Source organism: Barbus barbus (genome assembly GCF_936440315.1).
Source record: "Barbus barbus genome assembly, chromosome: 9".
NCBI classification, from domain to species: domain Eukaryota; kingdom Metazoa; phylum Chordata; class Actinopteri; order Cypriniformes; family Cyprinidae; genus Barbus; species Barbus barbus.
Window position 1 is genome coordinate 8,635,116 of NC_136737.1, and position 15,227 is coordinate 8,650,342.

General features: G+C 39.7%; 1 protein-coding gene across 2 annotated transcripts in view; it reads right to left on the minus strand.

Moving 5' to 3' along the window:
- Positions 1-9,069: 9,069 nt before the first annotated feature.
- The window catches only part of LOC306874988 (uncharacterized protein), a 172,322-nt gene continuing 166,164 nt past the window's right edge, over positions 9,070-15,227 (minus strand). For both annotated transcript variants that reach the window (XM_079425335.1, XM_079425336.1), the window contains 6 exons: positions 14,744-15,043; positions 13,871-14,185; positions 13,081-13,389; positions 10,226-10,531; positions 9,767-9,799; positions 9,070-9,396 (listed from right to left, as the gene is read on the minus strand). In XM_079425335.1, coding sequence (XP_079281461.1) covers positions 9,290-9,396; positions 9,767-9,799; positions 10,226-10,531; positions 13,081-13,389; positions 13,871-14,185; positions 14,744-15,043 — 1,370 coding nt within the window. In that variant the 3' untranslated portion in view covers positions 9,070-9,289. The remainder of the gene's footprint in view (positions 9,397-9,766; positions 9,800-10,225; positions 10,532-13,080; positions 13,390-13,870; positions 14,186-14,743; positions 15,044-15,227) is intronic.

Below are 15,227 nucleotides of genomic sequence, written 5' to 3' on the forward strand. Positions count from 1 at the left end.
CTTTTCGTACCCTTGCTGCTCAAACTGGATGGGAGAATGGACCGAGGAGCGAGGACTGACGAGGCGCTCCAATCTGAGCTGGCATGTCGGGATGAGGGCAAAACTTTGGAGCAGTTTATGGAACTAACCATCCGGATTGATAACCTGATTCATTCAAGACGGGGAGGTCAAGCTCTTGCACCAAATCCCACTAACCACAGAATCTCAGAAACAGAACCCATGCAGATCGGTGTCACCCATATCTCTGCTGAGGAGAGGGAGAGACGAATTCGCCAACATTTATGTCTATACTGTGGAGAGTCGGGACACTTGAGGGCAACCTGCACCGTTCGCTCAGCTCGTCGAGACCAAACTGCGGTGAGTTCCAATTTCCCTACTACCCATACTTTTGAAGTTCCTGTAACTATTTACTGTAACGATAAATCCCTGGAGACAGTAGCAATGATTGATTCTGGAGCGGCAGGAAACTTTATTGACATTTCTTTCGCTAAAGCTCATGACATCTCTCTCATTTCATGTGAAACACGGGTAGCGGTGGAGGTGCTAGATGGAAGACCGCTGGGTTCTGGAAGTATCAAGTTTCTGACCCCCAAGTTAAAGCTTCAAACTGGCGTTCTCCACACTGAATTAATAAGACTATTTGCCATTAAATCCCCACGCAATCCAGTTATCCTGGGCCTACCTTGGCTGGAGAAGCACAACCCCCGAATTTCATGGTCATCGCAACAAATTCTTCAGTGGTCGGAGTATTGTCACGCGCATTGTCTAAAGTCAGAGCTAAAACCCACCGTAAGTCCCGTTGAGGAGAAGTCCGAGGACCAGGACTGTACTACGATTCCCATTGAATATCAAGATCTTTCCGAAGCATTCAGTAAGAGCAAGGCCTCAAAACTGCCCCCACATCGTACCAACGACTGTGCCATCGACTTGATTCCAGGGTCATCACCACCCAAGGGCAGAATCTTCCCTTTGTCACAACCCGAATCAGAAACCAAGAAGCAGTACATTGAGGAGGAATTAGCCAAAGGGTTCATTGTACCTTCTAAGTCCCCAGCATCAGCAGGCTTCTTCTTCGTAAAAAAGAAAGATGGTAGTTTACGACCTTGCATTGACTATCGAGCCCTCAACGAGTTAACAGTAAAGTTTCGCTACCCTTTACCTTTAGTCCCGTCTGCCTTGGAACAACTTCGCTCTGCTAAGTACTTCACAAAGCTGGATCTCCGCAGCGCTTACAATTTAATCCGCATTAGAGAAGGGGACGAATGGAAAACAGCTTTCTCAACCACATCCGGGCACTATGAATATCGGGTTATGCCCTTCGGCCTTGCCAACAGTCCGTCAGTATTTCAAGCCTTCGTCAACGATGTCTTCCGGGACCTGCTTAACCAATTCATCATAGTCTACATTGATGACATATTGATCTACTCTGACTCTCTCGATTCCCATGTTCAACACGTCAGGACAGTCCTTAAAAGACTCATCCAACACCAATTATACGCCAAACTGCAGAAGTGTGAGTTCCATCAAACCCAAGTCTCATTCTTAGGATACGTCATAAACTCAGAAGGAGTCACTATGGACGACAACAAGGTGCAGTCAGTACTCAATTGGCCCAAGCCCTCAACGGTGAAGGAACTTCAACGCTTCCTCGGATTCGCCAATTTCTATCGTCGTTTCATCAAGAACTTCAGTATAGTAGCAGCCCCCCTCACATCCTTGCTCCAAGGAGCAACACAACGGCTGAAATGGACCCAGGCTGGCGAACAATCCTTTCAACAGCTAAAGGAATGATTCACTTCAGCTCCCATTCTACGTCATCCCAATCCCGACCTCGAATTCACTGTAGAGGTCGACGCCTCCAACACTGGTATAGGCAAGGCAAGGCAAGGCAAGTTTATTTATATAGCACATTTCATACACAGTGGTAATTCAAAGTGCTTTACATAAAAGAAAGTGAAATAGACATTAAAATCAATAAAAACATGGAAATAAGAATGATAAAAACAAGGAATTTTAAAATGATATAGAAAATGATTTAAGATAAATTTAAAGAAAATGATTATACATAAAATATATTGCAGTCAGTTCGGACATATAGCACAGTGCTCATTCAACAAATGCACAGTTAAACAGATGAGTTTTGAGTCTTGATTTAAATGTGGCTAATATTTTAGCACATCTGATCTCTTCTGGAAGCTGGTTCCAACTGCGGGCCGCATAATAGCTGAACGCAGACTCCCCTTGTTTTGTGTGAACCCTTGGTATTTCTAACTGACTCGATCCTAATGATCTGAGTGGTCTGTTTGGTTTATATTCAGTGAGCATATCAGCAATATATTTAGGTCCTAGGCCATTGAGTGACTTATAAACGAGTAAAAGTACTTTAAAATCAATCCTAAATGTAACTGGAAGCCAGTGTAAGGACCTGAGGACTGGTGTGATATGCTCAGATTTTCTGGTTCTAGTCAGAATCCTGGCAGCAGCGTTCTGGATGAGCTGCAGTTGTCTAATGGTCTTCTTGGGAAGGCCGGTGAGGAGACCATTACAGTAATCCACCCTGCTGGTGATAAAGGCATGAACAAGTTTCTCCAAGTCTTGACTGGAAACAAAACATCTAATTCTTGCAATATTTTTGAGATGATAGTATGCTGATTTAGTTATTGCTTTGACATGACTACTGAAACTAAGGTCTGTCTCCAGAATCACCCCAAGATTTCTGACTTGATTTTTCGTTGTTTGACCCCTAGAGTCAAGGTATGCATTCACCTTGAGAACTTCATCTTTGTTTCCAAATGCAATGACTTCAGTTTTCTCCTTGTTTAACTGAAGAAAGTTCTGGCACATCCAACTGTTAATTTCATCAATGCATTGGCAGAGGGAGTCAATGGGGCTGTAGTCATTTGGAGATAAGGCTAGGTAAATCTGGGTATCATCAGCATAGCTGTGATAGGCAATTTGGTTCTTCCTCATTATCTGACTTAGTGGGAGCATATACAGGTTAAACAAGAGCGGTGCAAGAATTGAGCCTTGTGGGACTCCACATGTCATGGCCGTCCACTTAGACTTATGCTCTGCTATACTCACATAATAACCTCTCCCTTCTAAGTATGACCTGAACCATTTGAGTGCCATCCCAGAAAGCCCGACCCAGTTTTCCAGTCTCTCTAAAAGTATGTTATGATCGACAGTGTCAAACGCAGCACTAAGATCTAGTAGTACCAGCACTGATATTTTGCCAGAATCAGAATTGACGCGAATATCATTTATTATCTTAATGAGTGCTGTCTCTGTGCTGTGATGTGCTCGGAAACCAGATTGAAAATTGTCCAGGTATCCATTTGACTTTAAGTAGTTGTTCAGCTGATTAAAAACTACCTTTTCAATAATCTTACCTATAAAAGGAAGATTTGATATGGGTCTATAGTTGCTCAAGATGGTGTTATCAAGATTGCGCTTCTTCAGAAGGGGCTTAACAACTGCAGTTTTAAGGGAGTTTGGAAAAGTCCCAGAAAGAAGTGAGGCGTTCACCACTTCTAAGAGATCCGCTTCTAAACAGTTAAGCACATTTTTGAAAAAGGATGTTTGAAGTGTGTCAAGATAGCAGGTTGAAGATTTAAGGTGCTGTACTATTTCTTCCAAAATTTTGTTATCAATTTCTTTAAAAACACACATTGTCACTTCTTTTTGAAATTGCGGTCGAATCTGTGCGACCTCTGCATAACTTGAGGATGTGCCAATCTCCTTTCTGATATTATTGATCTTCTCAGAAAAGAAGGAAGCAAACTCATTGCATTTGCTGTCTGAGAGCATTTCACTGGGAATCTGACTTGGGGGGTTTGTCAGTCTCTCAACAGTCGCAAAAAGAGTGCGGGTGTTGTTTAAGTTACTGTTTATAAGGTTTGAAAAGAAAGCCTGTCTAGCTGTGGCTAGTTCCACATTGAAAGCATGAAGGCTGTCTTTATAGATGCTATAGTGAATTTCGAGTTTCGTCTTCCGCCACATCCGCTCAGCTTTTCTGCATTGTCTTTTCATGCTCTGAACTGCTGTTGATTTTCTCCAAATTGATTTCTGTTTCCCCGTCTTCAAGCTGACCTTTAGCGGGGCAATATCATCAATAACATTCTTAATTTTTGAGTTAAATGACTCCAGGAGAAGATCAACAGAGTCTGCAGAAATGCTTGGTGTTAATGATATTGCCTCCATAAATAGCGCACTAGTGTTCTCGTTAATGCATCTCTTTCTGATAGAGACAGATCTAGATTCAGTGGTGACCGAGATCAATATATCAAAGAAAATACAGAAGTGATCAGATAGTGCTACATCCTTGATTACAATGGATGAGATGTTTAGACCTCTACTGATGAGTAAATCTAGGGTGTGTCCACGATTGTGTGTTGGTCCGTGCACATGCTGACTCAGGTCAAAAGTGTTTAAAACAGTTATAATTTCTTTTGTAGTTTTGATTTCTGAATTATCTATGTGAATATTAAAATCCCCTGCAATAGCAAAACAGTCAAACTCTGAGGAAATCATTGATAACAGTTCAGTGAAATCATCAACAAAGGCTGGAGAATATTTTGGAGGCCTGTAAATAATGATAAACAGGGTGCGTGGAGCACCTTTCAGCACAATACCTAGGTATTCAAAAGATGAATACTGACCAAATGACATTTGCGTGCACTGATAAACATCTTTAAACAGAGCAGCTACACCTCCACCTCTCCTAACAGTCCTGCAGACACTTATAAAATTAAAGTTAGGAGGGGCTGTTTCATGAAGGACTGTTGCACTGCAGCTGTCTTCTAACCATGTTTCATTTAAAAACATAAAATCCAGGTTGTTTGTGGTTATTAAATCGTTGATCAGAAATGATTTATTTTTAAGTGAGCGAATGTTTAAAAATGCTAACTTGATGGATTTACATTTTGTCTCTACAGCAATCTTAGATTGATGCATTATAGGCCGCAGGTTAGATGGGTTAGCCGTACGGCTTGAGAAGGCCTTAGACTTTCTATTGCTTAATAAAACAGAAATAGAGGAGGCTACAGGCACACTGGGTTCCCGCTTGTTCTGTAAACATTTGTGAATGTTGTGGCTAATATAGCGGGGACCCAACACATATCACTGAGAGCTGTTATCAGTTGTTTTTGGTTCACCTACACCAGATGGAGAGGGGTTTGGGCCCTGACGTTGTGGCAGCGGCCGGAGAGCTCTCGCAGGAGGAGGAGGGTGAGCTGGGCCTGCAGTCTTTGGTGGTTGTGGGGCCCGCCGTTTTTTAGTTGATATCTGGGGGCTTGAAGCGAAAGAGTGTGAGAGTTTGGTCCCAGCATACACCAGTTCCTCCATTTTCTGTGAGAAGCTTAGAAGTGGAGATTCTGGAGAGAGTGATAATGTGTCTGGTGAGCAGGGCTCTGGCTCTGGTGTTTCCGCTGGCTGTGAGATGTTCTCCTGGCTTCCCTGGCTGTTTTCCAGAAAGTCGTCCTTGGGTGCTGAGTCTTGGAGCTGTTGTAGTACGTCACAGTCTGCATGTGATGAGCTCTGTGGGCAGGGCTCAGCTGGGATGTCCATGAGCAGTGCTTGTTGTGGCTGCGTGGTGTTATCATGTTGACTCAGAAGCTGACATGAAGTCCTGTGGTCACTCATATACTGTCCAGGTGTGTGTGTGCCATTTAGGCCGAGTAGATTGGCACACACCGCTGAAGGATGACGGAGGGAGAAATAGATATTGTCCTTAAGCACTCTTGCACCGAGTCTGTTTGGGTGGAGGCCATCTAGTTTAAACAGTTGTCTGTGGCCCCAGAAAATGTTGAAGTTGTCGATGAAGTTGACTCCTTTTATACTGCAGGTTCTTTGTAGCCATGTATTCAGCCCAAGCAACCGTGAGAACATGTTAGTTCCCCTTGCTGGGAGTGGTCCACTGATGAACGACTGAACTTCAAGACTTTGAAGCGTTTCAAAGAGTTCACTGAAATCCTTCTTAAGGAGTTCTGACTGCTCCTTCCGAATATCATTCTTCCCCACATGGATGATGACTCGATTTGCAGTCTTGTGCTTCATCAGAATGCTCCGAAGTTCTTTGTTCACATCAGAGACATTTGCTTGAGGAAGGCAGTATGTTGTTGTAGTCCTGCTGTTGATGTTTCTGATAATAGCATCACCCACTATCAGAGTCCTGGGCTCGGCTGCGCTCTGAGCTGAAAGCCGCTGTCTGCTCGACCTTGAGCGCCTGTTCGTGGCGATGTTAGCTGCTGGCTGATTCGATCCGTGTTTAGTCACATTTGCAGATTTCTCACCCACATTCATTAATGCTTCATAGGGGCAGTTCTCTCTCAACGTCAGGGCACTCCACCCAAACTTTACCCTTGCGCCTTCTACTCACGCAAACTCAATTCGGCAGAGAGGAATTACGATGTGGGGGACAGAGAACTGTTAGCTATGAAGGCCGCGTTCGAGGAATGGCGGCATTGGTTGGAGGGGGCAAAAGTACCCTTTCTGGTGCTCACCGATCATCGCAACCTTGAGTACATCAGATCTGCTAAAAGACTCAATCCCAGACAGGCAAGGTGGTCTCTATTCTTCTCACGCTTCAACTTCAAAGTAACCTATCGCCCTGGATCTAAGAATGGTAAAGCGGATGCTCTATCTCGACAATTCGACCACCTTCCCACTCCTCAGGCCAACGAACCCATTTTACCTCCCAAGATCATCCTAGCACCAGTACAATGGGATTTAATGACAGAGATCTCAGAGGCCCAGAGAAACGAACCAGCTCCAGTAGAATCCCCACCTAATTTAAATTACGTCCCCACTGACGTCCCAGGGTCATGCAGTGGGTACATGAATTACCCAACGCCGGTCATCCAGGTATCAATGCCACGATCGAACTAGTCACTAACCGCTTCTGGTGGCCCACTCTATCATCCGATGTAACTCAGTTTGTCCAAAGGTGTTAGACTTGCAGCATGACCAAATCCAGCCATCAACGACCAGCAGGACTTCTACAACCACTCCCCATACCACAACGACCATGGTCTCGCATAGCAATAGATTTCGTAACTGACCTACCCAGCTCCAATCATTTCATGACCATCCTCACAGTCATCGACAGGTTCTCCAAGGCATGCCGTCTAATCCCTCTCACCAAACTTCCCACCGCATTTGAAACAGCAGAGGCACTTTTACAGCAAGTCTTCAGGTTCAGGTAACGAGTGGAGGACAGAGGAGCCTCTTAAAGAAGAAGTTACAGGTCTGTGAGAGCCAGAAATCTTGCTTGTTTGTGGGTGGCCAAATACTTATTTTTACTGAGGAATTTACCAATTAATTCATTAAAAATCCTACAATGTGATTTCCTGGATTCTTTCCCCCCATTCTGTCTCTCATAGTTGAAGTGTACCTATGATGAAAATTACAGGCCTCTCTCATCTTTTTAAGTGGGCGAACTTGCACAATTGGTGGCTGACTAAATACTTTTTTGCCCAACTGTAAATTGCTAGTATTTAATTATTATATTTGACCAGTGAATGATTCTTTGTTGAAATCTTTCAGGATGATGACTCTAATGCAGATGTAGCTTACTCTTCTGACTGAATGGAAATATGCTCGCTGTAATATTTCAGTGCATTAGGAGCTGAAAAGTGAAAACTTAATGATCTCTTTGCTTCTGTGAACATCTGTATATTAATTGACAGTAAAGTTGATATGTATCTCTTTCATCAGGATTTGTTGATGAACAGAAAGATTGAAATAAAAATATGAAATGGTAAATAGAAATATGAATTATTTAAATTTACTTAAAATATACACATTTATTTACAATATAAACGTCTTTATATTTTTTATTGCACATTTACATTTACAGTTATCATATCCCATTTACTAACATTTCACATTTCTATTTTCTTCTGCCATCATGTGCTGAAAAAGATGAAGTGCTTTTACATTTCCTTTTCAGCACTTGAATTGTAGTAAAAGCCTGTCTGGATGGTACTTTTAAACTGTAAAATAATACGATAAAAAATCTAAAATAATAATAAAAAAAATATATCAATCGACCACAAAACATTATTATTATTTAGTGCTGTTTCATTCAGTGAAGCTGTTTGTGGTCATATTCAGGTTACTCTGTAGATCTGATTTTATATCAGTCATAAAACAGAGTATACAGCAACACATTTGACACAATTAGTCTGTTTATTATATTTAGTACATACAGATGTATATTTAGGCTCATTGTTTATGTGTTGCATTTAAAAACAGCTGTTAGGAAGCAAAATCTGTATCAGTGTTTGTCCACTAGACGACAGAAATGATCAACATTAAGATCAGAGTTATATCAAACATCAACATTATTGAAGAAGCAGATGCTGTGGTCAAATTTAATAAAACAACACAAAGCACAACGCATGCGGTATCATATCACTACTAGAACTGAACAAATGTGATTTTTCATGTTTTTGCTACAAGTGCAATAAAGCTCATTTCACGTGCTTCAGTATAAATACAGAGCTTTGGAAACAGACTGTAATCAATACTGAACATCAACATTAATCTGGAACTGCTGTTAATTATAAAACAGTGAATATAATGGTTAGAGAAATACTGCTGTGGTTAAACTTCTTATTAAAAACACTTTCTGACTCTCACTGTCTACAATCACATGAAATCAAAACTGAGAGTCAAACTAGCCTTAGGTTAATAGAGTAACAGGTATGAAGGGTAACATTATTAAAATGACATCTGAAAGTGTTTGATAAACATGTTTCTTGGTCAACCTGAAACCAAAGAAGCTTTTTACACGCAAGTTTAACATTTCTCACTTTCCCTGGACGGACTCTAGAGGCTCATGAAAGCAAAAATGTTGTTTTTTCCTTATCAAATTTTATATATATTTGTAAAATTAAAAAACATGAAAATTATCAAAGAAAAGAAGATATACGAATAATTGTATACATATTAGGAAAATTAAAACAATAAAGGGGAAGGTAGCTTACAATAAGGGAAAAAATATAATAATAAAATAAAGAGAAATGAAAGAGAGCCATCTAAACTTAATCAGAGTCAATAGAAATTGCTAGTCAAAAAGATGAGCAGTGAGTCAACCTCAATCAGAAAATGTGAAACAGTAGGAATTGAGCCCATCATTTTTGTTTATGGACAAAAAAAAATAGCCAAATTTTTTTTTTTAAATGAAAATATATTTTTTAGATTAATTTTTTTGTTGTTGTTGTAGCTGGAGCTGAAATGTTGATGATGTCAGAGTGATTGACACTGGTGGGCGGGTCTTATGTTATTAAAGTGAACTCGTCCCCTCCTCCTCATTCACTCCATCCAGATCATCTCCATTCAGCAGCGGCATCACTACAGTCGCTGATTCATTCACTCTCTTTCCTCTGGAGTCTGAGGGAAAATACAGAGACAATGATGAATTAAAAACAGATAATGTACTGATCTGGATTCCTTCATATCAGACATTAAAACTCAATCCACGCACTTTTCTGGAAAATAAACATTTATTATATTTGTGAACTACTAGAATATGCAATCTGAAATGTAAAAGTTTACTTGGGTCATTTAGACTTCTACATCTCAGATGTTTGTAGCATTAAAAGATTCAGCAGAAGGTAATTTCTCTCAGGACAATCACTCTTTAATTCACTTACAGTCATTTGTTTAAAATCTGAATGAAACTGAATGAAGCCAAATCACACTTCAGATCATGATACTGTTGTAAAGTTAAAGATATTCAGTGAAAACAGCAGATTCTCACCATTCTTCTCCATTATCTCTGATTTGTTCCTTGCTTAATTTGTGACAGCAGCACATAGAAGCAGAGAAATACAAAGACATTCATCAGATCAAGTGTGTGCATGAGAACAACATTTACTCAAAGTTACAACAGAAACATCATTCAGATGCTGTTTTATCTGTTCAAAACAAAAGGACAGTTTGATGTGTTTCAGAGTAGAAGAATATAATATACATTTTTGTGTTATTTACAGAGTGCTGACATAAACAAAAGCTGAAAGAAATACGCATTGAAGTGAGGCAGCAACTTTAATCATTTTTAATCTTTAATTTAACTTTACTTTTTTAAGAATGTAATGATCTACAGAATAAACTCTGAATGGAGTTTGAACATTAAGCAGTTTGATCTGAATTACCTGCAGAAACATCTGAATCTATGAGGAAGAACGTGATCATTATAACATTGACTGGAGCGACTCACCTGTGACAATAACAATATATGTACTATTTGTGTTCCCTTCACTGCTGCAGATCTTCAGTTTATAAGGTCCAGAAATTTCAGGTGCAGACTCCTTGATGGTCAGATCTCCAGTCTGATCGTTCAGCTTCAGTCTGCCTCTGAATCTCTCATCAGGACCATCATATGTCTCTACGGTCCCTCCTTTGATTTTAGCTATGAGAGAGTTTTCATCTCCAAACATCCACTCTATGTGATCAGCTGTCTGTATTTCAGTAAGACCAGTCTTTAGAGTGACAGATTCTCCCTTAGTCACTGTCTCATACATCACTTCATGTCACAGCAGCACATAGAAACAGAGAAATGAGGAGATAATAAGTCAGTAAATTTTCATTCAGGATGTTTGTGTGTATGTGTGTATGATGCATGCACACGTAGTGGCGGTTCTTGCTTATTTGGTGTCCTAGGCAAAATAAGACACATCGCCCCCTAAAGGTATAAAGATGCAACATTACATATGCTGACACACTTTTATTGTAAAAATAAGCTCTCAACTCAAATAACTATTAAATAATAAAAACACCTAGAAAACTGGCTGACTAAAATTGAAGTTCCTATCATGAAATTTGTACATTTGACATACAATAATGGATCCTTAATTTCTTTATAATTTAAAGGTACACTATGTTATTTCATTGGTCAAATGAGAAATTCTGATGGTTGACAGCTTCTAACAACAATAAAACCATAAGTGTACAGGATAATGTTTGAGCACACACAATATCAGAGCAAGAGCAGAGTCAGTTAAAAATAGAGCACACTGTACAGGTGCTGGTCATAAAATTAGAATGTCATGAAAAAGTTGATTTATTTCAGTAATACCATTCAAAAAGTGAAACTTGTATATTGCATTCATTCATTACACACAGACTGATATATTTCAAATGTTTATTTCCTTTCATTTTGATGATTATAACTGACAACTAATGAAAGTCCCAAATTCAGTATCTCAGAAAATTAGAATATCAATTAAGACCAATACAAAAAAAAATAATTTTTAGAAATGTTGGCCAACTGAAAAGTATGAACATGAAAAGTATGAGCATGTGCAGCACTCAATATTTAGTTGGGGCTCCTTTGGCCTGGATTACTGCAGCAATGCGGTGTGGCATGGAGTCGATCAGTCTGTGGCACTGCTCCGGTGTTATGAGAGCCCATGCTGCTCTGATAGTGGCCTTCAGCTCTTCTGAATTGTTGGGTCTGGCGTATTGCATCTTCCTCTTCACAATACCCCATAGGTTTTCTATGGGGTTAATCAAGAACAGGGATACCATGGTCCTTAAACCAGGTACTGGTAGCTTTGGCAGTGTGTGCAGGTGCCAAGTCCTGTTGGAAAATGAAATCTGCCTCTCCATAAAGTTGGTCAGCAGCAGGAAGCATGAAGTGCTCCTGGTAGACGGCTGCGTTGACCTTGGACCTCAGAAAACACAATGGACCAACACCAGCAGATGACATGGCAACCCAAACCATCAATGACTGTGGAAACTTTACACTGGACCTCAAGCAACGTGGATTATGTGCCTCTCCTCTCTTCCTCCAGACTCTGGGACCTTGATTTCCAAAGGAAATGCAAAATTTACTTTCATCAGAGAACATAACTTTGGACCACTCAGCAGCAGTCCAGTCAAGACGCTTCTGATGCTGTCTCTTGTTCAAGAGTGGAGGAATGCGACAGCTGAAACCCATGTCTTGCATACGTCTGTGTGTGGTGGTTCTTGAAGCACTGACTCCAGCTGCAGTCCACTCTTTGTGAATCTCCCCCACATTTTTGAATGGGTTTTGTTTCACAATCTTCTCCAGGGTGCGATTATCACTATTGCTTGTACACTTTTTTTCTACCACATCTTGTCCTTCCCTTCGCCTCTCTATTAATGTGCTTGGACACAGAGCTCTGTGAACAGCCAGCCTCTTTAGCAATGACCTTTTGTGTCTTGCTCTCCTTGTGCAAGGTGTCAATGGTCGTCTTTTGGACAACTGTCAAGTCAGCAGTCTTCCCCATGATTGTGTAGCCTACAGAACTAGACTGAGAGACGATTTACAGGCTTTTGCAGGTGTTTTGAGTTAATTAGCTGATTAGAGTGTGGCACCAGGTGTCTTCAATATTGAACATTTTCACAATATTCTAATTTTCTGAAATACTGAATTTGGGACTTTCATTAGTTGTCAGTTATAATCATCAAAATGAAAGGAAATAAACATTTGAAATATATCAGTCTGTGTGTAATGAATAAATCTATTATGCAAGTTTCACTTTTTGAATGGTATTATTGAAATAAATCAACTTTTTCATGATATTCTAATTTTATGACCAGCACCTGTATATCTGAGAGAACTGCACTCGCGCATTATTTGGATGTGCTCTCATGCTAATGCGCTCAAAACATTAAAATAATACCATGAGTGAACTATAAAGAAGATAAGTCACATCTGAAAGCTGCATGCACATCTGGTGCCTCATGCTGGCCTTTCGCATCTGTCTATATTGCCTACGCCAGGATCTGCCACTGTACTAATTATGTAACGTTAATAACTATAATATTTTAGACCAAAATCATTCGTTTTAATACACTTTCAATATTTATAAATGCAGGTAAATTATTTATACTTAATTGGTATATTAATTTCCTGCTCGGTATTAAGTCATCATTTTGAACAAATTGGATAAATTGTGGAAAATACAAAATGAATGTCAAATTACAATAACACACTATAATGTGCACCTTTGCTGATTAAAATCCAGTTCTGTGTAAAACTATTCATTCAATGCATCACTTGAACACCGTGCATTTAAAAAAATAAACTGAATCACAATTACTTACAGCGTATTGAAACCTTGAATTTCTTGAACAAGATCTCTCTGCTGCTGCTGATGGTCAGTAGTTTATAGAGTCCAGTGTGTTCAGCTTCAATGTTTGTGATGGTCAGTGATCCAGTCTTGTCCAGCTTCAGTCTGTCTTTGAATCTCTTATTAGCACCATCTTCATATGTCTGTAATGTCCCTCCTCTGATTTGAGCAATGAGAGAGTCTTGATCTCCAAACATCCACAGGATCAGATCATCTCTCTGTATTTCAGTATCAGGGTTTAGAGTGACATAATCTTCTTTCAGTAATTTCTCCTCCACTTTATCTGTGACAGCAGCACAGAAACAGAGAAAAGCAAAGACAAATCTGTCATTAGATCAAGTGTGAAATGATGTGAACATCAGAGTTTGAATGACTAAATAAGCATTCAGATGCTGTTTTATCAGTCTGAAATGAAGACAATGTTTTCCTAAACAGAAACTTTATATTACTGTTTCTGCTTCAGATTTGATGACTCAAAGACAAAACTTTAAATCTAAGTGAACTTTATACAGAGTGCTGATATAAATAAAAGCTTAAGGAAGTGTATTTATTTAACTTCCTTAAGTGAAATAAATACTATGTTTAGTTCAAAATGCAGTCTAATGGGAGATTTTAAAACTGAATGTAATGATCTACAGAACAATCTCTGAATGAAGTCTGAACATGAAGCAGTTTCAGCTGAATTACCTGCAGAAGAACAGAATTATGGGAATGACTGCCAATGAATATCAGTGATTGTTATTATACTGACTTCAGCTACTCACCGTTGACAGTGACAATAAATGTATTTTCTGAAACCCCACTGCTGGAGATGATCTGTAGTTGATAGACTCCAGAGTGTGCAGTTGTGGTGTTCTTGATGGTCAGAGATCCAGTCGTCTCATCCAGATCCAGTCTGCCTCTGAATCTACCATCAGGAACATAATCATATATCCAGAATTCTCCGGTCTTTTCTTTGATTTCAGCTATGACAGTCTGCTGCTCTTCATGTCTAAACATCCACCGCATCAAACTATCTTCTATTATTTCAGTATCAGGGTTTAGAGTGACATCATCTGCCTCCATCACTGCCATCTCCTCTTCATGTGTGAGAACAGTGCATAGAAAGATAGAAATACACAGACGTCATTAGATCAAGTATAGGTGCATGTGAACATCAGAGTTTTACATTTCTACACACAGATCATGCAGATGCTGTTTTATCAGTGATGATCTTTATGCTGCTGTGTGAAAAGTATGAGCTGAAAAATTCAATTAATTAATTGAAAAATTAACATGAGCTAACATGTTAACATTAACATACAGCTCTCATTGACATTATTTACATTTACATTTTACATTTATTCATTTAGCTGACGCTTTTATCCAAAGCGACTTACAATTGCTATATATGTCAGAGGTCGCACGCCTCTGGAGCAACTAGGGGTTAAATGTCTTGCTCAGGGACACATTGGTGTCTCACAGTGGATTCGAACCCGGGTCTCTCACACCAAAGGCATGCGTCTTATCCACTGCGCCATCACCACCCACCAAACATTATCCTCTAAACATTAAACAGTTTGATCTGAATTCACTTCAGAAAAAATGAATGACTGAGGAAGAATGTGATCATTATTACACTGACTGGAGCGACTCACTTTTAAGACAAATGTAGAATCTTTTGTATGAGGTTTCTGTGCCTCTGCTGATCTTCAGAGTGTAGAATTCAAAGCGTGCAGCTGTTAACTTTGTGATGGTCAGTGATCCGGTCTCCTTGTTCAGCTTCAGTCTGTTTCCGAATTCCTTTTCATACTTAGTCACCTCTGTGGTCTTGATTTTAGCCAGGACAATCTGTTGCTCTTCATCATCAAACAGCCACTGTATCTCATCATCTGTCTGTATTTCAGTATTAGAGTGTAGAGTGACAGATTCTCCCCTCATCACCTGTATCGCCCTCTCTTCATGTGTGAGAACAGTGCAGAGAAAGACAGAAATACACGGATGACATTCGATCACGTATGTGTGCATGTGAACAACAGAGTTTGACATTTAATTTGTAATTTCATTTTTGGGGGCTTTTGTCTCTTTGTCACAATATGTGGTTTATATGACAATATAGACCAATGGAGTGATTTTTTAAAC